Genomic DNA, 23,053 nt, shown 5'->3' with positions numbered 1-23,053 from the left:
AAACACCCTACACACTTACCAACAAAACCCTCTTTACCCACAAGCTTCAGTGCTATTTTGTCTGCCAACACTGAAGAATTCCCATGTGCAATATTGGCAAAAGGTCCAGCATGAACAAACACTGGTGTTCCCTAGAAAAGAGGAGGTGTGGGGGGAGAGAGAGAAAAAAAAAAAAACAGAAGGTAAAACTTAGCTGCTGAAATGCTGTAGATTTGCTAAGTACTATGGTAGAAAGAAATACACTTTTAGAAAACATATCTTGAAGCCCTCTGATCAAACATTTGTTATCAGGAATAAGGACTACAGGGCAAACAGGATTATTATAATCTGCACAAGTGGAGATATTAATCTTCTTAGGAAAAGGATGGTTAATTCTCAGCAACTCCTGCACTCACACCATTTAGATTCCCAGAACACTTCCTAGTATTAAAGACATCAGAACAGAGACCCAGTAAAGTTTAGTGCATTTCCTCAGGGTCATCCCATATGCTAACAGCAGACCTAGAAAGAAGCTAGCCTTCTCCCCTAGCCCTGAACTTTAGGTAGGAAATCACAGTAAACCTCCAACTCTAAGCCGAATAAGCCCACATGGATTGCGATGAACGAACTAAACCGGTTGCTTCTTGGCTCTGAGAATACATGTATAGCAAATCACCCGTGCTCACCTCTAGTGTCTGCATGAGGTTTGGTTTAACAGCATCTTTCATCAAGACAGCCAAAGCACCAGTCACTCCCTGAAAGGAAAAAAAACCAAACAAAACAAAAAACACCCAACAAAAAAACCCAATCAGTTTCCAGATGTACTGAGACCTTGGGACAGGTTCCTATGCAGTGTCAGGGCTGGTTTTGCACCGGGGAGCTTTCAGGACCAGAACCAGCAGTTGCTCTAGAGATAACTAACCATGGCCAGGGCAAGGCAGAACAATGACCTTTACATCCTTGCAAGAGGATCTGTGATTTCTGCTGGAGGCAGCCTCTTGGTTGTGACTTTGCTTGGCCATCTCTTTGCAGTGAAGGCATAAGGAAGAATTGCTGTTCCAATGCTACAGCAAGGTTAGTAAACAATAACAGTGAGTTAGTAAACAGTAACAGTGAGAGGTACGAATGGTTTACTGTAGCCCATTCAGTGGCACAAAGCAGGGAGTTTTTCAGGACAGTCGTTATACACGCTGAGATACTGGACCACATTCATCATCCTGATAGCTTAACTGTAGCGTTACTGTCTTTCTTTTGCAGTACCTAAGAACTTTAAAGTTACACATATGTCAACGTTCTTGGGTTTTACAGGTAGATTTGTCTTGGACTTTTTACCTTCCACATTTCACCAACTAGGCTCTACATACTGGCCTTGAAATGTCATAAAAATTAACTGCTACATCCTGGCCAAGTCTCTTGTGCAGAAAGAACTTTTCAAGTGAACCTGTGCTGATGAGAAAGACCAGGCCGACATCACGAAAGCCAAACACTAGAGCCCATGTTTCCTCTGAGGTGCAGCAATTCTGCTTCCTGCAAAGTGAAAGCTTGTGATTTTATGCACAACTGCTTTGGAAAGAAAATGAGAGTTTGATCATCCTTGTGACTGACACAGTCCAGTAGAAACCAAACAGGCTGTTGCCCAGCACTTGCAAAAGTAACTAGAATTTCTATCATGGGTACTGAGCCAAACGTTCAAAGCAGTTCTGAAAACCTTGAACCATGATTTCTTTTTCTTCCCTTTTAATTTCAATTGAATTGCAGCACTCAATCATATGAAAGATTCTTTTTTAAAGCCATTTGCTGCTTTGTTTCATTAGTTTCAATCTTGCCACATGAAAGCTTATTTAACATTTAGTGGATAAGCTTTAAACTTCAGTCATCTTCAGAACAATGAAAACTACAGAGCAAGATTTCCATGACGACATCTCAGGCCCGTGTCACTCAGTGACACATCCCATTCTCTAAAAATCTGCATTCAGTTTTTGATTCCATATTTTCTCCCTGCTTCTTTGGGCTTCCCGGTAGCACACTCATAACACTGGTTATATCCCAGCAGAAGGACCCAGACATCTTATTGTGCATGTTTGGCCTTTGCAATGACCACGTTTCTGCCTGCATGAGGAGTATGTAACACTCTCCTAACAACGTAAGCCATCAAAAGAACCTGTTGGACAGGTCTGATACCATCCTCCATTCCACAGTTGCAATGGACAAAGTTAAATTTAATTAGATTTAAAAAAAGGAAAAAAAAAAAGTAAAATAAAATCTTGAGATGAAAGACTTCTATCACCTGGATATGACATAAAACTCAAGACAACTCCCTACCCTAGCACAATCTGCCTCAACTGCTGATGGGCAGCAGGAGAGACTTCTGTCTCCAAAACAGGGTTTAACTCAGGTAGTTAAGGTTAAACTAGCAGCATGCTAGTAGTAGGAATTAAAATCTCAAAGCTGCCTAGAGAACTTTGGCACATGCCCTCCTTCATTCCCAACAAACGTCTCACATAAGAACATTTACAGATAGATGCTTCCCAGCCTGGCCCTCTTCCAGCAAGGCCAGAGTCTGGCCACATTGCGTATCTACTGTTTCTTAGGCTTTTCCTGGGAGGAAGTAAAACAAACCAAACGCACACAGAAGAAAACCTGGGAACACAGGTCAGGACACCCACCCTCCGGGTTCTCCCGCCTCACTGGAAAGGTTCATTCAGAAAATGTAAGACAAACCTCATTAACGCCACATCATGTGAATCTGTAACACTCTTGTTTTTTTGCAAGCAGAAGAAGGAAAAATCTACTATACAGGACAGCAGTAAGCACGAATATCATATATTTATTGACTAGCATAATGCTCCCGAGCCTGTTCTCTGTCTTCAGGTCAAGAGGCAAGGCACAGTTCACATACAGGGCTCAATTCCCTTTTCCTTCTCCAAACAGGGTTTCCAACTTCAAAGCATTTATTGGAAGAAGCATCTGGGGCATGGGCTATTCCTCTGAAATCATGCTGAAGCATCATTTGGGAGAGTGCTATTTGACACACTCCACAAACATGCCAAGAACTGTACTAATAATTACCGTATTGACAGCAGCAAGACAGTGCTGCAGCTTGCAAATGCAGCTTAGGACTGCCTTACATACACATATTTTACTGAAATAGGTATCACCAGTGCTACTATATTCAGCATTTTATGCAGTGGAAATGAGGGATTTGTGTCCCTCAAAGGCTGCCCTATGGAGACCTTGCACTTTTTACAAAGGATTTGGCTTTTACAGCATTCACAGTCTCCCAGAGTAAGATATTTCATCATCTGTAATGAAATTTGCACAAGGCTTTGTTCCTGCTCAATGCTTTCCTCACTCCAGGGAGCCTGAGAAACAGGATGGCCAGCAGGATGCATTTAGAGCTCTTCCGATCTGTAAATATGCTTTTTATCTAGAAGCCACGGTTTATTTCTCCATTAATTCCTATGGTACAAGCTTCAGCTTGACACACAGCACGTTACAGAGGACCCTTTATCCCTGCCCAGGTCGCATGCACACACACACACTCTCTGGGTAAGGTGCTAGCCACACTGAAGTAAAAAACCACTTCATTAACTCCAAGGGCCAAGATTTCATCTTTGATATGCTAAGGTCTTTTCTGTACAAAGCCATCTCCATGCTTTTCAATCCAAAGACTTTCAGAAGTAATAGGAAAAAGTTAGCATTTAAAAACTGAATGACTCTCTTACAAGGTCATCTGCTGTAACTGGTTCTCCTCTCTTGCTGGAAGCTACTACCATTCTGCCCAGTCGTTTTTTCATATCATCCAACCCATCAGAGAGTGCTAAAACAGCCATGATTTCGCTGCTCACCGTGATGTCAAACTGAGCCTGCAAGAGATGAATAAAGAATGTGAACTCATCAAGACTCCCTTGCAGCAATCCTTACCTCTGTTAAATTGTTGAAACCATGCCAATCATCATCATAAAAAAAAACCAAACCCAAACAAAAAAAAAACAACCCAAACAGACATCAAAATATGAAAGAAATACGAAAGAAATCCAAAGCATTACTTGCAGAACACACTTCATTTAATTTGGCCATTTTAAATTGGATTTTTTTTCTGCAAAGTTAAGTAAAAACTACTTATTCCATTGCTATTACATGACTCTCCTGGCACATACATTAGTGATTCATGTAAGAATGCTTAACACTAACATATTATATTTGTGAAGACTGAGCTTACTAACTCATTTGACTATCACTAAACAGTACAGTAAATGACAGGAGAAAAAAAAAAAAAATCAAACCAGATTGCATAGGAAATGAAGGGTAGAATTCATAACAAAGACAGCTCCATCAAAGCTAAGCCCCTAGGGACATTTCTAGTCAACAGAAAGAGGCCCTTCTGAGCACAACTCATTCGAACTAGTAATTTGACAGTTACTTAAGGTATGAGAGGAGTCATAGCCCAGATTGTCTATTTTACTCTATTGATTATATAATGAATCTAGACAACAGGCTCAGATACCGTGTCTAGTTTTGACCAAACATCCCATCCAAAGCATAGGCAGTGGTGAAGATTAGCCATTGCCACGCATCACATTTACAGAGGGCATTTGGGTATCACTGTTACTATGCCACAGTCTCCCCAGTTTGGGAAGGCAGCATTCAGGAGAGAACAGGGAAGGAGGGAACACAGAATAAAATTAAACACAGCACTGGTAGCAAATTCAACTGCCTGGCTGAAGGGACTTCCTGCTTTCTCTATAACAAGGTACTGGTAAAAGATGGAAATATCTGGAGTTACAGCAACTTGTTTTAGGACCACATTTTTCAAAGTACTTTTTAAAACATGCAAGAAAAGGGAAAAATTACCGTTCGTGAGAAGCCTTTTTCTGTTGGAGACTGTCCAATAGTGATTTTCCTAAGGAACCTGTCATTTGTATCCAGTACTGCAGAGAGAAAAACGAGAAGTCGCAAGTCACATCTATGCCTATTAAGAACACTCACTCAACTAGATGACCTAAGAAGAGAGGATGGCAGTTTGAGATACCTAAAGCATGGCAATGTGATTCTTCCTGCAAAGTTAAGACGCACACAGTCACAAGCAAACCCTGCACTGCATCCAGACTGAGTCTATGTCCCTTTGTGTGCACTAACCACAAGTCCAAAGGCTCTCTGAAAAGCAGAGCTGCTAGTATTATTCCAATTACTTTTTCACCATCATTAGTCAATGTGAAATTGGGAAATCATTGCAGCCAAAAAAGAAATAAAATTATCATTTTATAAGCTAAGTGATAAAATGGTCAGATTCCACCATTTAGTGAGAGTAATTTCATGCAGCCCCATCAACTCAAACGACCTTGGAAATACAAACTATCAAATACTGGCTTAAATTTGCTTTTTCCTACTGTCTGCTTGAAAAATTTTAAGTCTTTTATAAAATATTTCCCTTGAGGCAGACTACTTTAGTCCCATTATAGGTTATGAAGCAAATTTTGGAGAATACATTTCACACTGTATTTTAATAAAAAGAAGAAAAAGCAATACTCTTGGGGTCTAAAACAGAAAAAAAAAAGTCCATATTTGAAATCTATTTTGCTAGTAAAATATTACATCTGTCGGACTAGATCTTACCTTCAGGTATCTTTAAAAAACCTTTTAAAAATCTAGCCTTCATTTGCTGTCAGTCCCCAACAGAGCACGTGGGCAGATTAAAACCAAGTTTAATCCCAGAGCAGAACCCTCTCCTTGCTCACAGAGCTTTCTCAGTTGGGTAGAAAGGCTGTTGGCTACAGTTGTCAAACTCAACTCTCTTGGTGACTGACAAATCCAGAAACACAAACTTGCACCAATTAGCAAAGTCTTAGTCTTTGTGAATTCAGAGCAGATTCAAGCCCCTGCGTCAGACCGAGCAACCAGCCCTGCCCTCTTTCCCATTTTCCCAGGAAACATGGTTCCTGCAGCACTTGCAAGCCTCTCTTTGACAGGTTTTATTTCTTAGTAATTCTTTCATTTAATGGCTCTTGTACCTCTTTGCCATGTTATGGTGCCTGGGTCAATGTCCAATCTCACAAATAAGTTTACTTCTTCCTTTGTCAAAGCCATAGGATCAGTTTTGTTAATGCCCAATTTCTATGGGAGGAAAGGACAAATAAAAGAAAAAAGGTATAATGAAAAGATTCACAGAAATGAACCCTTCACCAGAGCCTTTGACAGCAGCACCCACATATTCAGAAATAAGGAGGGGCTGCCTTTTTGGCGCCCCTTCTCCTAGACCCCACAACCACATAAGATGATCTGTATCAGTGTGCACCTGGAAGCAGAGTTTGCTGCTGGCCAGTTAGTAAAGGGCATGGCAGACAATAGAGCTCACTAGGGCAGGTTGTCACCAAGCTTTGTGCAAGGCAACTACAGAAAGAGTAAGAGAGAGAAAGCTCCTGCAGTTTCTTACACGCCTTGTTCTAATCATTAGTCCCACATGCTTACATCCCTTTCTCATTAGTTTGCCTAGGGTCACTGCACACTGCCATACGTACTCAAAGACACTGCTTTCAGCACGCTGGTTAAGCGGCACAAAGGAGGAATTAAACAATTCAGTCACAAGGCTGTCAGCATCCCAAAAAGCTGATCTTGAACATACTGAGAGGATGGGCACTTTGCCAAGCTGCTTAATTGAGAGAATTATCTCAAGAAGCCTGATATAAGCGCAAGCTTAGGAATGAGAAAAACGATTGAGCTGATTTATGAACAAGCAAGCTTTTTTTAATTAACTAGACAACTAAGTTGTATTTTTCTCCAGAAGAATAGCACAGAAGAAGAAAGCCTGTTTTCTTCCTTTTTAAGCATATCATTTAGAAAAATAAATACATACATAAAAAATAAACATAAAGAATATACTCTATCTGGAATATTAGCATCCTGTTCACATCTCGACATTTAATAACCAGAAGGGTGGTTAGGGCAGATTTCCCTCAGCAGTCCAACAGGAACACCAAGCAATACGACACAGCTTCTGTGCTCAGCAGTGGAAGCAAACTACACACTCTCTAATGGTTGAGACATTATAGCCAATTAATAAATCAGAGTTTTAGCTTCCTAAGTAGTCTGACTATTGCTTCTGACCTCCAAACGGGCAACTGATCCAGCATGAATATTGTACAAACAGGTTTGTACTTTGCATGAGCTTAGCAAGCCCCAGGCTGTCCTCCTAGCCAGAAGGTCCAAGCCCAGAGCAACACTATTCCTCTGTTAATCCTCATTTTTGCAGAGGCCAGGGACACATGCTAGCCCAGATTAATTTCTGAGGATCAGAGGAGCTGTGGTCTGCTCAGGGACTGCCACTCAATGACAGGGCTACTCATTTAACTGGAAATTGGTTTTGGGGAGAGGAAGAGTGGGCAATGTAGGGAATAGGTATTTTTTCCATTTTCCCCTGTTTTCTCAGTCTGGATAAGAAAAAAAAAAATTCTCTATGTTCTCCTTTTGCTGAATTTTTTAAATTGCCTTTTTTTTAGTGCTGCATTATCTATATAGCTGTCACAGGGGAACTATTCATCTCTAGCTGTAACTGAGTGTAAATTACAGAGGTTGATTCTGGTCCTTCCTTAAACTGCATTAGGGACACTGAATTGACACTATTAATAAAGGGCACTAATCCCTTTGCCTCTTCCCACTGTGTTACTCATGCAGCATACGATAAAAGAGTTACATCAATGATTCTTCCCCCTGGGGCTGCATTTCACTGTTTTCTGCGCTGTACAAAGGGCCACCACACTTCCACAGACTTTATGTAGAAAATAAATGCCAGCAGAAGGACCTACAGGACAACACAAGGGTTTCCGTAACCTAGCTCTACCTGCACAAAGGATGAGTAAGTGGAACAGAACCAGAAACCAACGTGAAACCTGTCAACTTACCTGTAGTCTTCGGATCTGAATGTCTGAGAACTTCCTAACATCACTGACAGAAGGCACCAAACGGCTGTAGAGAGCCTTGCAGAATGAACAAGTAGGTAGTTAGCACTGCTGGCACACCCAAAACATCTTGTCCAACGTGGGCTGGGCCCAATACATCATAAAAAAGAACGATACCTGGTCAGTCTGGGTCAGTTCATGGAATATACGTGCATCAATAGCGGCAGCGACCAGGTTGTTGGCTGCAGTGATAGCATGGATGTCACCAGTGAGGTGAAGGTTAAACTAGAGGATATAAAACATATCAGTTACCTCATCATGCTGCAATTTTCATTTATTTCAATTCATCATAGACAGATGGAAAGAGAAGTATTAATAGCAATGGTAAAGTGGGTGAGGGTGGAGGGGGAGAGATTGCTCAGTGCAGTATGTGGAAGAGAGGAAAAAATTTATCTAAAACAGAAAAATGCCTCCCCCACATCTATGTCATTTTACAAACTTCCAGAACAAGCTTCCAAATAAAAAGGTGGGGTTTTTTTTTGTGTTTTTTTTTTTTTTTGTGAGAACAGTTCTCACAGGCTCCTTGACACCTGAGAAGACCATGATATGGCACATCTGCATTGCTCCTCCTTCACCTTCCTGCTGACCCACTCATTATTTGCACAACAGGTTTCACACATACATTAGCTGAAGCTGCTGCTGCCCCCACAAAGATATCTGAGCTAAGCTGTAACTAGCAACCTCGCGTAGCGCGAGCAGTAGAGCTGCGGTTGCACAGAGCTCTGCATAAGCTAACCACTCAAACACACATTATCGTAGGCAGAACTTGTAGACCACGTACTACACAGTGACACCGCGAGTAGTTTCCTTGGTTCTATCTCATTAAAAGATAGTTTGAGTGGGTTTGTCTACGTGAGTTATCTGGCTGCACTGTAGCTACACTGACAAACGGTTTGGGATATACAGCTTACGTGACACACTTGCAATATGGCAGGGGAGTAAAAGGTGTGGTTAACCCAATCCTCCTCCTCTGTAGCAGAGCACAGGAGGAAGATGAAAAGGGGATGTTAGAAAATGTGATACGACAAAAGACCTTAGAATACCATTTTGTTGAAAGCCTTGCTACTGTGGTCTTGAAAAACAGATAGCTAAAAGCAGAACACAGCTAGCCACACAGTGATTATAAATCCTAATTAGTAAATGCTAATTGTTGTCTCATTCTACATCCATGCAACAAGAAGCAATTATTATCACCTTGGTTCTGCAGTATGAATTCAGAAGTTTTTAACTTGCTAATCATTTCCTAGGATGAAAGCTGCATGCAGAAATATCCAATGATGTATCAAGGTCATTACTGTAACTAGTGAGTCCAGTTTTATGAGATATGCATCAATTAAAATACTTTCATAAAATTACATGCATTTATACCACGTGGGTCGTACTTAGAAGTCCTTTCAGCCAGTTTGGTTCCAAGAGTGGGGCTGTTTCCCACTCCTGCACACAGTCAGGTACTTTGGCTCATCTTATTAACACTCCCACAGAGGAGGAGATTATTTTTCCTGTCACATCTATCATTCACACACGTTCTTGGCACCTGACTAAATCAATATTCTGCCTCCTTAACATTTTTATATTTTATGGACTTGCTGCATCAATTGGAACAAACAGCCCTTTTGATCATTTCTGCTTTTCTTCCTAAAATTGCCCTGTGTCAATCTATAGAGCATGAAACAGAGGTAGAATTCTACAGGCAGTTACTTTGAGAGTTGAGAGAAACACAAGAGCACGTGCCACACGTGCCTTTCAATTCCCTGCCCCCAGACATGGGATTTTACTCATTGCCAAGTCACATCAGAAATATACCACAGTGCCAGTTCCCCACAGGTCTTCGCATTACTGATTCCCAGCTCCCCTTTTCCTATTTCATGTTAGTAATGTAACACACAAGTACACCAAAATAGCTCACAGAAAGAATCGGTGACCACTGCTGCTGACAGAACTACTTAATATGCTTTCAAAATGTATGAAGTCATTATCATCTTCATTTCAGAGCTGGGAAAAAGAGGCACAGGATGTACTTCATGCAAGGGTATACAGTAATTCAAGGCAGAGAAGGGAAGGGAACAGAGGAACTGGGCATTCCCAGCCCTATGAAGTTCCCTGACCATGTAGGTACCCTTCCAAAACAACCAAAGATGTTTGTTTCTTTTTTTTCTTTTTTTTTTCCCCACAAAAAAAATAAAACTTTGCTGAAATCAAGTATCCAGTTCTTGCAAGTGCTACACTGGACCATAAACAAAACAGATTTTTAAAATTATCTCAGAATCATAGAATGGTTAGGGTTGGAAGGGACCTTCAAAGGTCATCTAGTCCACCCCCCTGCAGCGAGCAGGGACATCTCCAACCAGATCAGGTTGCTCAGAGGCCCATCCAACCCGGCCTTGAATGTTTCCAGGGATGGGGCATCCACCACCTCTCTGAGCAACCTGTTCCAGTGTTCCACCACCCTCAGTGTAAAAAAATTTTTCCTAATATCTAATCTAAATCTACCTCCCTCTATTTTAAAACCGTTACCCCTAGTCCTGTCACAACAGGCCCTACTGAACAGACTCAGTATCTCTTCAAGGTCTGTGAGCTATCTCTGCTATGAGGCTTTGTATAAAGATTTACCTCTTCCATGGGGACAACTTGACAATAGCCACCACCTGCAGCTCCACCTACAGAAAGACAATAGTCAAATCATGCAAATAAAGGTCTCTCTAGCCCAGAGTGGTATTACATATGTTTGCTTAATGGCTTTAAGGCGGCAGCTACTGTCAAGCAGCTTAGTTTAAATCCCAGAACAGCACCTGAAGGCAACACTGAAGAACTTACCCAAGGTTTTTCTTTCTTCAAAGAAATGCAATTGTAACTGGGAATTACGTAAAACTACAACGCAACAGAATAAAATCTCTGACTGACATCTTTCCCCATTTAGTCCAACTGCAAGCAACAGAACAGCCCCTACCTTTGATACCAAAGGTTGGCCCCTGAGAAGGCTGCCGAACACAGGCAAAGACATTCTGGTGAAGGTGTGCTCCTAAGGCTTGAACAAGACCGACAGTTGTGGTGCTTTTCCCCTCTCCCAGGGGAGTAGGGGTTATCCTGCAGCAAAAAAAAAGGAGAATAGACAGAATTAAACCCTTGTAGTGGGTGAGATTCAAAACACATACAGGGATAGAACAGTCACCCAGCGACTGCAGTGAATGCCAGTTCAAATTCTGGATTGGCTCAGACTTCAGCTAATTATCAGTTCAAAACCGGACTGAGATCAGCAAATTATCACATAACTGCCAAAGGCTCTCCTCTGAAATAACTTGCTAGTTACTGTTGAAGGCAGGCTACTAGACAAGGAGAACTCCCGTCTGCCCTTCATAACTCTGACCTGCAGACCAAAATAATTCACCTCCAGGACAGAAATGTTAAACGACGTTCCCACTACTTGCCACAAATCTATTTCCCAAACCAACAGATTTTCACAATGTGATTTACTAAAACCCCAAAGAGTCACCTTTCCAAAAGGCAATACAATGACAAGCCATGCTAATAAAATTTTTTTTCACCTTGACATCATGTAAGTGATGCTTCAGTTAAGGAAGTACCTACCCAGTAACAACAACGTATTTGCCATCTGGTTGGTTTTTCAGTCGTTTCAGAGCTGACAGATGAACCTTGGCTTTAGTTTGGCCGTAGAGCTCCACCTCATCTGGGAGCAGGCCAACTTCTTTTGCAACTTGATCAATGGGCTTGGGCATGTAAGACTGTGATATTTCAATATCACTTAAAGAAAGATAGCAAGGTCAATTTATAAGTCAAAGATTTCTCACAAATTCCCCGCTTCTGGACAACATAAACTACAAAGAGCTAGTTTATATTTTAAAATGGAAGCTTTAACTCATCCTAGTTAAATGAATTAATCTCATAGATATTGGCTACATTAGAATAGACACATCCTCAGGGTTGTGTGTTTTTTAATAAAAAAAAAAAAAACAACAAAGCAAACAACAAACAACCCCCCACCAGCCTCCCCCGACTCCTCCCACCTCAATGCTTTTCTGTAGGCAATGTGTTAAGCTCCCTTATGGTACTTTATATATTTTAAACTGTTCCTTGGAGACTTGACACCAACAACTCCTACTTCAAGACACTACATTTTTTGCCATGTCAGACTGAAAATTTTCCAAAATACAAGTATTTCATTATTTGCTGAATCAGCAACGATCTAGCTGGTCTAAAGAGTCTGTGGAAGTCCACATTTACTCCTTAATATTATCAGGATGATCTAAGCCTACACTTCAACATACATCACACCACTGCAGGTTAGCTCTGCTCCCTTAGGAACGCCTCACAGGGCCTTCTCTCTACTTCTCTCCAAGCTTCAATGCTAGCTACAGTCTACACACATGTATTCCCTGTATAATGGGAACAGAAGTGAATACTACACTGCATGAATACTGCCCGGGGCTTCATTTGAAAGTGTTACCTTGGAACAGGCATCTTTAGGGTAAGCTGGTTATATTGGATGTTCCATTTTCCAGGCTGGAACTTCTCCAGAAAACGCTGTGCACTCTCCACTGTGCTCTAAAATGAGCATGAGAATGCATTATAGCAACCACCACTGTATGAACCATGCTGGTTAACGAAGAATCTCAGAAAGGTTTTCTCCTCCCATCTGCCTCAGTTTGGGACTAACACAAAATGCTCCAAATAAAACATTTGCTAACAATCTAAAATGAGATTCTGCTCGTAGTTTTCTTAAAAACAAAAAACCCCACCATATCTATCTAGCCATCTACCAAACTATCTCCCAGTATGCTGGATTTTTTGAGTGTTCTGTGCCAGCAAGGTTTCTTAAAGCAAAGTAGGAAACAGAGGGAGCTGGCTTATAGTGTTACTCTCCTCCTTTTGATCCAGTCACCCTATGGATAGTCTTAGAATTACAGCCAGAGCATTGTAAGACAAACCTGTTTCTCAGTGTTTTGAGAGACCACACTCAAAACAAAACTAAACCCAACCCCCCCATCCCCCAAATACCCCAACCAAAAAACCTCTGTCCTGACATTTCCTTAAGGTCCATCTCCTTCCTCAGTTAATTGAATCCAAATTGTTTGAACTAGAAGCTGGAAATCCTTACTAGACCTCTGTAAGAGCAAGAAGGAAGCACCAGTTGCTTTGGTAGTGTGCTGATGGTCAGCAGCAACATACCCCAAAGGTAGAGGAGATATCAGAAGTCTCACAGCCTTCCCACGTACCTGCATTAACATGGCCACAGTCATAGGCCCAACGCCACCAGGAACTGGGGTGATGTAGGAAGCTTTTTCCTTTGCCGTATTGTACGCCACATCTCCTACAACTCTTTTTCCACTGGCCTTTGTGCTGTCTGGGGATTTAAGGAAAAAGTAAGTTAGACGTCACATTTCACCAAAACGACAGTGGAGGTAGCACTGGCTGAAGCTGAAGTCTTCTCCTGTGTTGGAAAAAGCAAAACAGAAGCTGAGCACCCAGGAAGCTGTGAAGAAAGGTAAAAAGTTGAAACATCATCACAAGATGAAGCTGTTATCATCATACTTCACTCAGAAAGCATCAACAGCAACATATCTTCCCATTAAGAGCCATTTATCCTCAGCCAGATAGATCTCCCTTTCCTCGAGGATGCAAGTATTTTCTCAGTGGCATGTGGCTCACAGGGCAGTCTGAAGATGACTCCCAAACAAGAGCAGGGGACTAAAGCATAGATTAAGTCTTAAATCTGTGCAATAAAAAAAGCCACAAATGAGACATACAACAGAGATGTCACCTGAACCATCCTCTCACAGCTCCTGCTGTATTGCTCTGAAGGATTAGTACAGATTCAACTTTGAAGGAGACATAATTTGAAGGAGACATAAACCAATGGTCTAGAAGTGAGAGAAGAAACATGGCTGGCTTATTCAAAAAACCCAGGTTTACATTTGCTCTGTTCCATTCTGGAGGACATCTAGGTCTTACTATTGAAGTAAGTATTGTCTGGAGGACATCTAGGACTTTACAGAAACTGAAGATGGAAAGTGCTGAGCTTTTCAATTACTCATTGCCATTCTAATGATGGACTGGTAAATACTGCAGTTCACAGAGATCAGAGTCTTGTCAAAACAAACCTCACAGGTGGCTTAAGAGAGCTCCAGTAGAATAATCTCCTTTCTCTGTGGCAAAAAAAATGCTATATCCTGCTGCACTACATGACCTGATAATTCAGAAGGAGATATAGCACTTTTTTTTCCAGTGGTGACCTTTAAGTACACCCATAAAGAGAGAAAAAGACAAAACGCATTAGTAAACCAGCACAGTCATTTAAGAAACTTGCTGATTATAGACACAGCATAAAAAAAAAAAAAAAATAAAAAAAAATCTAAGTTTCTCCTGGAGTGGCAGATCCTAATTTCAGATATGAGGACTCTATGGAACTTTTAAGCAGTGTGAAAAGCCTGAATATAAATATTAATGTTTTTACATTTAAATATTACATTGCATACAGTAAGTGTACATTTGAACAGAACACAATCAATAATTTTAACGTACAATTGGCGAGGGGGAGGAGTGGAAGAGAAACCAAACTCCTAAACAGTTGATTAAGTTAAAATAAAGAGGGAACAAAAGCAGCTCCTGCCAACACCAATTTATCTGCATTGTTACTGACAATTAGCAGCTTGGATGTTTTGCTGTGTTTGTGTTCTAAGCAACACTTAATCTCCCTAAATTCAAAGCTTGAGCAACATCACAGCTGTTAAATAGTGTTTCCACAGCCACTGTCAGCTTTGCTGCCTGATCTGCAGACCAGTCTCGCCTTCCAGCCTAGAGACCACTTTAATTAAGGTTGCAAAAAGCAAATAACATAATCATATTTTCTTTCAAGGATACCAACCATTCATCCTGGCCAGGAAGACTCCAGGCCCAACAATGAAGTAAACAAGCAATGAATGAGGCACTCCAAACACAAACAGCCTAATCTGTTACACAGATTGACACAGTGATGAGCACCAGCCAGACAAACTCCCAGTCCCTGCCTCCGCATTTGCACCTCACGCCAAGCACCGCTGAGCACAACTTAGGAGCTATTCAGTTACCTTTAAAATATTCTTCTGAAGGAAAGTGCATATACAACACTTTCTGCCTCTCCCCATAATTTCACCTTCTCAATATTAATCATTCTACTCTTAAAAAAACCAAACTAGTTACACAGAGCACCAGTGACCCTATAACCATTCCCAGTGCCGGTTGCCTTCTTTGGTCCAGTACGTTCTCCAGCCAGCTGGAACACATGAGAGAGCATCCAAGGACTCTTGAGATCAAAGAAGTGAAGGACATGTCTACACACATGGAATGAACAGGTACGATGATCTCCATCTATCTCCAGAGACAGCTGCATGACAGACAGCCTCTGGACTGGAGCTAATTCACAGACAAGGGTTGGGATTATCTACATGGCTTCCAAGCAAACTTGTGCCAATGTACATCCAACTGCAACACGTTTCTGGTGGATATATGACTGCAAGAACACAAGAGCATACATGACCCTCATCTATAAAACATGAGACCACCTGCTTGCAGTCTACTTCTTTTTCTGGACATCACTGGGAAAGGTGTTTCATGAGGGATCCAACACAATCTGATCTTGTAGGCCTGTGATGCCAGCTTGATTGCCAGTACATGAAGACGTAAACAGAGCATCAAGTCAAGGCTTTCTGTATCTTTCTGGCTCCTCTTGTATTTGAAGACCATGGCACTGAGATCCACAGAGGCTGATCCTCCTTTGCTGCTCTCATATCCCACTGTTCAAGGCTTCCTGTTGGCCTAGGCCAAAATCTCACAGCAGAGGAGGACTCTGACCAGGGTTGCTTCCTCCAGCAGGACTCAGAGGGGACACTCTAGAAACTGTGCCGTCTCTGGGAATATAGTCTGCCTGCACTGCTCTCTCTTCCTATAGCAGAGCAATTTCAACAGGCCTGGAATAAAGCATTCAGAATATTTGTGGGACTAGCCCTCCAACTGCAGCAGCGGGGAGCGAAAGACAAATGCAATCCAGTTTGGAAAGGCAATAAGATATAAGACACACGTCTGCTCTCACAGAGGTTTCAGAAGATCCCCTCTCTCTACCTGGACACCTGGAAGAAATTATCTTCAGCTGTAGTACACATGAACACAAAGCCAGATGTGCCTAAACTGCCTATTCTAGCCTCCAAACTGGCAGCCTTGGGAGTATACGGGCCACCCTCCATCCAGAAGCACAACAGCTGTATTTGCATGGCACTTAATGGCTGTAACGTTTTTTAACTCCAACTTTGCAAGTCTGCAATGTAATGTAATGATACATTAAATCATATGGGGATTTGCCTGCACAGGGCATCCTGACTTGCAAAGTATAGGCATATCCAGAGATTGCCATGTCCTCCAGCTGCAACTCACATCTACACCGAGGAGGCTCCAAGCTGGGTGCACTTACAGCTACGGCAAGACGCATGGCAACTATGCTGCTTCTCCCCCCACCACATTCAAAGCACCATTAAAGCTAGCAGCTATATTCTATACAGGTAGTGATGTAGCTGGAGCAGCTGGCAAACTAGCTGCCATTCTTTCTGTAGCATTGCAATTCCCACAATTCTGGCACTGATTTCCCAAAAAATAAATCTGAAAACTTTTTCACAAAAGGGAAAGGAAGAAAGAGGCAAAACTCAACAGCTTCAGAAAACCACAGAAAAGTTTGCGGCATCCATCACTTTGAAATCTGACGATTTCCATGGCACTCTATCAAGCCCTGATTACTGAGCCTCACACCACCATTAAGCATATTGCTACGCAACGTACAAGAAGCTAAGATCTCAGTGCACTGCCTGAGGCAGACTAATAGCAAAGAAACAGGGATGTGTCCTCAGAGATGTAGTTCACATCAAGTCTGAAAAAAAGGTCATATCATCACATGTCAGAGACACAATGGTAGTTTCATTTGCAACATGTTAGTGGGGGAGACTCCAAGGCATTCTGCTTCTCGCAAATCAGCAGTGACCCTGTGTGGGTTTTGGCAAATTGCCTAAGTTTGGATAGCATGACACAAATACATTAAGCAACAAACAGCAACAGCAGATGACTTTTTAGTTTTAATTAGACAGAGGACTAATGTTTTTAAATGCAACTCAAAATCATCTTTGAGGAACAAGACTGCTGAACAGAAATTTCTTTACATTCCATTAAATAATGGCAACAAAATGACTGATTAATTATGAAAACTACCTTTTAAAAGCCTTGTGGGCGTAGCACAGAGATAGTTGGATGGTGACTAATTTTCCATATCATTCAATATGTGTAATTTGGTTTTAAAATGAGACGAAAACATAAATTGCCAGACTGTCTCTTCCTCCTTTACAAGAAAAGAGTAGCTAAGTGAAACTCTACCCTAAAATCCGTTATGTTAAAGCACTTTATTCTATGACAGGGCCACTGTTATCAATACTCTTGCAAAAGCTGCATTGTTTCAAGACAACAGCCATTCAAGCCTAAGAAGTTAATTATGTGATTCAACAAATCCACAGCTACGTTAAGAGACTGCTTGCCATTTATGCATTTCAAATAGAACAGCTTAATCAAATCTAGCCACAAAGTAATGACAGCAAAGTTGCACACTGACAAGTGACAACAGCAGCAATACTTCACTATGTAGTTGTGGCAAATTACATGGATATTCTGTTGTAATATTTCCTAGGCCTCCTCTTTCCTCTGCTAGTCGTCAGGTTCATTGAAGGCAGAAATGAAACTGCCATTGATTTGCTTTAGAACAGTACTTCAGACCAACCTTTTTTTTTATTCTGGCATCTTTAGAGGTCACCACCACTACCTAAGACAGACTCAAAAGAGAAAGAAGACCACATCGACTAGAAACACCAAGAAAACAGTATCCATGTACTTACTTAGCAACTGCGTTTATATACAAATAAACATATCCCCACTCTTTATACATTACCCACGTACCTGGCACATGATTAATTCCACAGTCTATTACAATTGCACCAGGTTTGATCCATTCACCTTTTACCATTTCAGCTTTACCAGCTGCAACCACCAGGATATCAGCTTTACCAACCTATAAAAAAAGCCAAACAAACAACTCTGTATCGCACTGGCAGTGGAAAAACGCAGAGCTGCTTCAGCAGTAACTTGGATCAGCTTCAATTGCAGTGAAAATGTGTGCTCACAGAGGGATGGAAGGGCATCAGCAATCACAGGCAGCTAGCAGTTCCTTGGCAAGGATGAATTACTGCAGCCAGAAATCATGGCCTATTTTCACACTCCTCCCCTGAACTGTTGCTAGTCAACACTTCACAGCCTCCTTTGAACTCCTCCAAGTGGATCATATAAACCACTTTTAGATAAAATTCAAGCCTTCTGCATATTCTTATCTTCCACCTTTCAAATATCCCTGCATATTCAGCTGCTCTTTTCGATGCTAGAAATATACCCAGCACTCATCAGACAGCAGACAAGAACAACCCCTGCACAGAACTCTAAGCAGCACTTCACTTGTGGCAGCACTGTCTTGTGGTTTTTACGTCTAGGACTGTGTAACACGCAACTACAAGGAAAGCTGATTGTAATTCAGCACTAGTCTTTGTTCAGACAGTACTCAGTAAATTTGACAGATCTGGTCACAAACCTGGTGCTAGAGACTCTGACTAAAGCCCGCTGTCAGTTCTTGCACTGCTTCATTCATATTTGCTTAGGAAGCTGCTATCTTTTGGAATTTTTTCTTTTCATCTTCCAGGGAAATAAACTATTTTTAAGATTTCATTAAGAATTAGGACTTCAATTGTTAATCAACCTAATGAGTCTTATTGAACAGCAACTTAATGGCATGAAGCACTGCAGTGTTTCTGATCTTCTTTGTGAGTTATATTCAAATACACCTACCCCTTTTCAGCTTTAATACTTGCCTACAGAGCCTGGCAGTGTTGCTTGCTCTATGAAATCCAAGTAGGTGGCAGCACAGCAACACACTATTTCTGTCACTCTCACTGCTAAAGAGGAGAATGGTCCCAATTCCCAGTCATAGAAAACAGACTGGAAAAAAAACCTGGAGAAAACATTTGGTCTAGCATTTCCCAGTCATAAAAGCAAAAGACCACCTAGCCTTTTTAGGGAAAAAACAAAAACATATGCTGTCTTGCAGGCCACTACATGGAGATTAGGAAGGGACGATTAAGTTCTCAGCATGTGTCCAAAGAAAACAAAAATAATTATTTTATTATTATAATTAAAATGCTCTAATTAAGGGTACGAAATAATCAAGATCCTATTCCAGCAAAAGTATTTACACAACCATACAATGAACAAGACTGAGAAACTGTTTCAGATTAAAGACAACCCAGACCCAATGACTTAGAGTAGCAATACACCAAGTAGCAGCTTGCAGCAGGTGGTACTGGCTTGCAGCCGACAACTACAGCCTCATGCATCCATCCTATCCCATCCTTACCTCCTCAGCCAGCGTTGAGGTCTTTGAATGGCAAGTGGTTACTGTTGCATGATTCCAGAGCAGCAGGTCATGCATGGGAGCACCAACAATCTTACTGCGACCGACCACTACTGCTCTTTTCCCTGCAACCTGGATGCCTGCACCACAGAAAGTTCGGAGAAAGTACAAATAGATCATTGTGCATCCTAGTACAAACAAACAGATCCAGAGTCTTTTGGTCAGTTTAAGTCTGGCTCTGCTACTTCAGGATACTATTTTTCCTCTGGGTTGCATGTGACAGGAAATCGGTTGTTGGGAGGGAGGAAGAAAGAGCTAGCTCTGTTCTGGTCTGAAAAGGCAGAGATTAAATGTGGCATCCCAACAAAAGTTTCAATGCCAAGTATACCCTTACAAGGTGCATAATTTCTTCTCTTACCAAAGACTACTGTATTCATGAATAATGGATGGAAACCTCCTTACCTGTCTGCCTGATAAGCTCCATGCATCCTTTTGGAGTACAGGGAATAAAGCAGTCTCCAAGGTCTCCTCTAGAGAGTTTCCCAGCATTGATGCTACTTAAGCTGTATTTTGAAAGAATAAAGGCCAAGTAAGATGCCCAGGCTCATGATCACCATTCAAAAGAACAAAAACCAAAACATTTCTTTCTGGAGTAGCTGCCAGTTTACCCATCTACATCCTTCTCAGGTGCGACAGCATTGGTTATTTTTTCTGTATTGATGGGTTTATCAGAGTCAAGTGGCAGCTGCACTATAAAGCCATGAACAGCAGGGTCTCCATTCAAAGAGGCAATACACTTGAGGACCTACAACAAGTAAAGATCAAAAACTTCATGTCTGATAAACTGAAATATGACTGATGTAAAGGAAAAAGCACAATCCTATCTGGATTAAAGCATACACACAATATGTTTAGTTTTTCCACCCAAGAGTATGACTCACATTTTTTATTTTTAGAAAAATACCTGTTAAAGTCTTTAAACTTCACATTGTAGCATTTTAGCTTTCTTTTAAAAGTAATAAAAAAAAAAAACCTCAGTAGGTTCCATTTCTTTTTTCATGAGCTGGTATGTATGGGCAAGCAGTCTTTTTTTTTATAAAACGAGAGGGTAAATCTAAGTTCATCTCTTCAGCTCAAAACCAAAGTTACATATTTTTTCATTATTGGCTATATTACTTACGTCAGCTTCTGTTGCTGTGTTTGGCAGTTTTATGTGATTGGCACTGATCCCAATCTGCAAATGAGAATATCAATAAATTATCTGATTTCTGAATTGACATCAGAGATCTATCTGGCTATTTGCTCAGTCTAGCTCAGCCACAGCTACATTCTGTCATGTTTCCCAGGTGTTTCTCCAGTTCCTGTGGCTACAGTGCTATTATTTGGAAATATCATCAATGAAAGAGAAGAAGATTAGTACTTTGCCTACTTAGATTGGTCCAATCTTCAACTGTCCTATTCACCTTTTGACATGACAACAACATCTTGGCCTGACAGCATACTGCCTTGAAATGTCAGCAGAGCAGATGCCCGCTGTCACCTAAGGAAACAGGGATGCATCTATGTTCCTAGCCCTGATGTAGCATGACGCAGCATGTACCACTGATAGACACAAGGCAACTGCAGGTGCAAGACATTCAGGGAAGGTAAGTGCATGGCCCTAGGTCACGAAAGACAGAGCATCAGCACTTCAGACATATGTAATCTAGGAGATGACCACACAAAAAGTGGTACCAATCCATGCTGTCATTACCCCACTGGGCTAAGCATCAGGTTACACATCTGTACTGCTTCCTTATAACAAGGAATTCAGGGCAACACTGGTTTCTCCAATACATGCAAAGCTTAGACAAAACATTAGATTTGCATCTGTTTTTTTCACATTCAGATTTGACCTACTGCAGGAGGGTAAAAAGAAATATTAAGAGTTTGGCCATTACCTCAGCAGCAGCCTTCAGCTTCATGTTAATGTAGAGGTTCGAATCATCCCTATTTCCAACCTAAGGATGAAAAGAAAGTTGAGTCACACTGCAGAATAGAGACCCAGTCACAGGCTGAGATGGGCTTAACCCTTAGCTTCCTTGGCTTCCCTTGAGCTACACCAAGGAGCCAAGTATTCTCAAATAACTGTAAAACATACTGATACAGGCTATAAGCAGCTGGAGCTAACAAGAAAGTGTTCTTTCAAATAACAGGCAGCTAAAGACGAGTTGTCTGATCTCCTGCATAAACACTATTTACATCTGTTGAAAAATCCTAGAAACACAGTGCTCTCTAAAGCAGAAAATACTGTCTGCCATCTGATCTGAGAACATTAAATCTCTAGCTAATTAACACGATCAGCAGGTGCTGATAACATTCAATTATCTCATTAAGGCTTTCAGAAAAGTTGGGCCTCTTTGATATCTAGGAATCTTAATTTTATGCACATGCATGTGCCTTCTTCCACTGCTGTTTTGAACCTTGAGAATTTTCCTGCCAAACAAAAAACAAAACAAGAACAAAGTGATGTACAAAGAGAAAGCAGCATGTGAAACAAATGCCTGCAGTTTTTGGCAGTATTGGGTTCTTACAGCAAAACTGCATTTCAGAAGACTGCCTGTATCATCCAGTATGTTTTGTTAAAGGTAATATTCCTTGCAACCATAAAAAATGAGAGACAAACAAGGAAAACCTGATAAGCAAACTCTTGAAACCCCATTCCCGGTACTTGGGAGCTATCCCTGGTTCTCACAGAGATTGCACGCTGTAGGGGTGACTGCATTACTTGATCAACCAGCATATCCTGGTTGTTCTTCTCTACGGTTAGACAAAGGGGCTGTCTCCCCTTTAAAGTCTGCTAAGTTTAGGAAAAGGTATGCCTCATACAGGGCAGAAAAGAAGGAAGAGAGTCGGCATCAGAAGATGTCAGCAAACAGACTATTTATGTAGTCCAAAAGAGAACATTCCTGACTACAGAACAAAAAATAAAGATTAACTAAATTATTCTTTGAGCTCAGAGTACACCAGACACCTCCCAAGAAAATCTATTGTGTGGGGTGCTACAGATCAGAAACAGCTAATTGTCCCGACCTGACTGTAAAATAGACAGCTGAGAGTATCAGTATTAGGAGAGGAACTCCAAGCTCAGACTGTCTGGTAGCTCACAAAAGTGTCAGAAAGCCAAAGAGCAAAGAGGTTGTAAAGGACTCAGACAACTCAATACTGAAGAGAAAACAGGCCAACCAAGGAAAAACTCCAGTAACACTACAAGACAGCAATTTTTGAAGACAGTTTAAAGGTCAGCATTTCAGCAACTTCCATCAAAGTATCCCTTACTAAATTTTAAATAGGAGACTTTCCTTCTTCCTTCTAAACACTTACAGACAAGTCTTTTGTAGAGATGATCTTCTTAAAGCTAATGGAAAAGAAAACCAGAAAAAAAAAAAAAAAATCAAACCACAAACAAATTTGTTCCTGGAATTGAAGAGGAACATAGTCTTTGTGTACTACAGTGGTCTCCGCACTAGAATCCAGAGAAAAGTGTCAAGAGTTCTTCCGGACCCCAAAATACTGAATAAGGACAGAAGCCACTTCTCTAAGCAGCCACTTACAGCCCATCAATCATCTGTGGCCACACAATTCCTTCCTGTTACATGACACT

At 41.2% G+C, this 23,053-nt stretch overlaps 1 protein-coding gene across 3 annotated transcripts in view; it reads right to left on the bottom strand.

The window, feature by feature from the left end:
- MTHFD1 (methylenetetrahydrofolate dehydrogenase, cyclohydrolase and formyltetrahydrofolate synthetase 1) overlaps nt 1–23,053 on the bottom strand; it is a 47,866-nt gene that overhangs the window by 15,222 nt on the left and 9,591 nt on the right. For all 3 annotated transcript variants that reach the window (XM_086748467.1, XM_086748466.1, XM_086748465.1), the window contains exons 3-20: nt 21,351–21,410; nt 20,591–20,644; nt 20,079–20,215; nt 19,873–19,973; nt 19,414–19,550; nt 17,913–18,024; nt 13,166–13,293; nt 12,397–12,494; nt 11,520–11,693; nt 10,882–11,018; nt 10,545–10,591; nt 8,052–8,159; nt 7,878–7,952; nt 5,991–6,093; nt 4,834–4,910; nt 3,705–3,845; nt 666–734; nt 20–131 (exon numbers count right to left, since the gene is read on the bottom strand). In XM_086748467.1, the coding sequence (XP_086604593.1) occupies nt 20–131; nt 666–734; nt 3,705–3,845; nt 4,834–4,910; nt 5,991–6,093; nt 7,878–7,952; nt 8,052–8,159; nt 10,545–10,591; nt 10,882–11,018; nt 11,520–11,693; nt 12,397–12,494; nt 13,166–13,293; nt 17,913–18,024; nt 19,414–19,550; nt 19,873–19,973; nt 20,079–20,215; nt 20,591–20,644; nt 21,351–21,410 (1,870 nt within the window). The remainder of the gene's footprint in view (nt 1–19; nt 132–665; nt 735–3,704; nt 3,846–4,833; nt 4,911–5,990; nt 6,094–7,877; nt 7,953–8,051; nt 8,160–10,544; nt 10,592–10,881; nt 11,019–11,519; nt 11,694–12,396; nt 12,495–13,165; nt 13,294–17,912; nt 18,025–19,413; nt 19,551–19,872; nt 19,974–20,078; nt 20,216–20,590; nt 20,645–21,350; nt 21,411–23,053) is intronic.

The sequence above is a fragment of the Chlamydotis macqueenii genome, chromosome 5 (genome assembly GCF_036417535.1).
Source record: "Chlamydotis macqueenii isolate bChlMac1 chromosome 5, bChlMac1.mat, whole genome shotgun sequence".
NCBI classification, from domain to species: domain Eukaryota; kingdom Metazoa; phylum Chordata; class Aves; order Otidiformes; family Otididae; genus Chlamydotis; species Chlamydotis macqueenii.
This window is presented reverse-complemented; position numbering and strand designations above follow the sequence as displayed.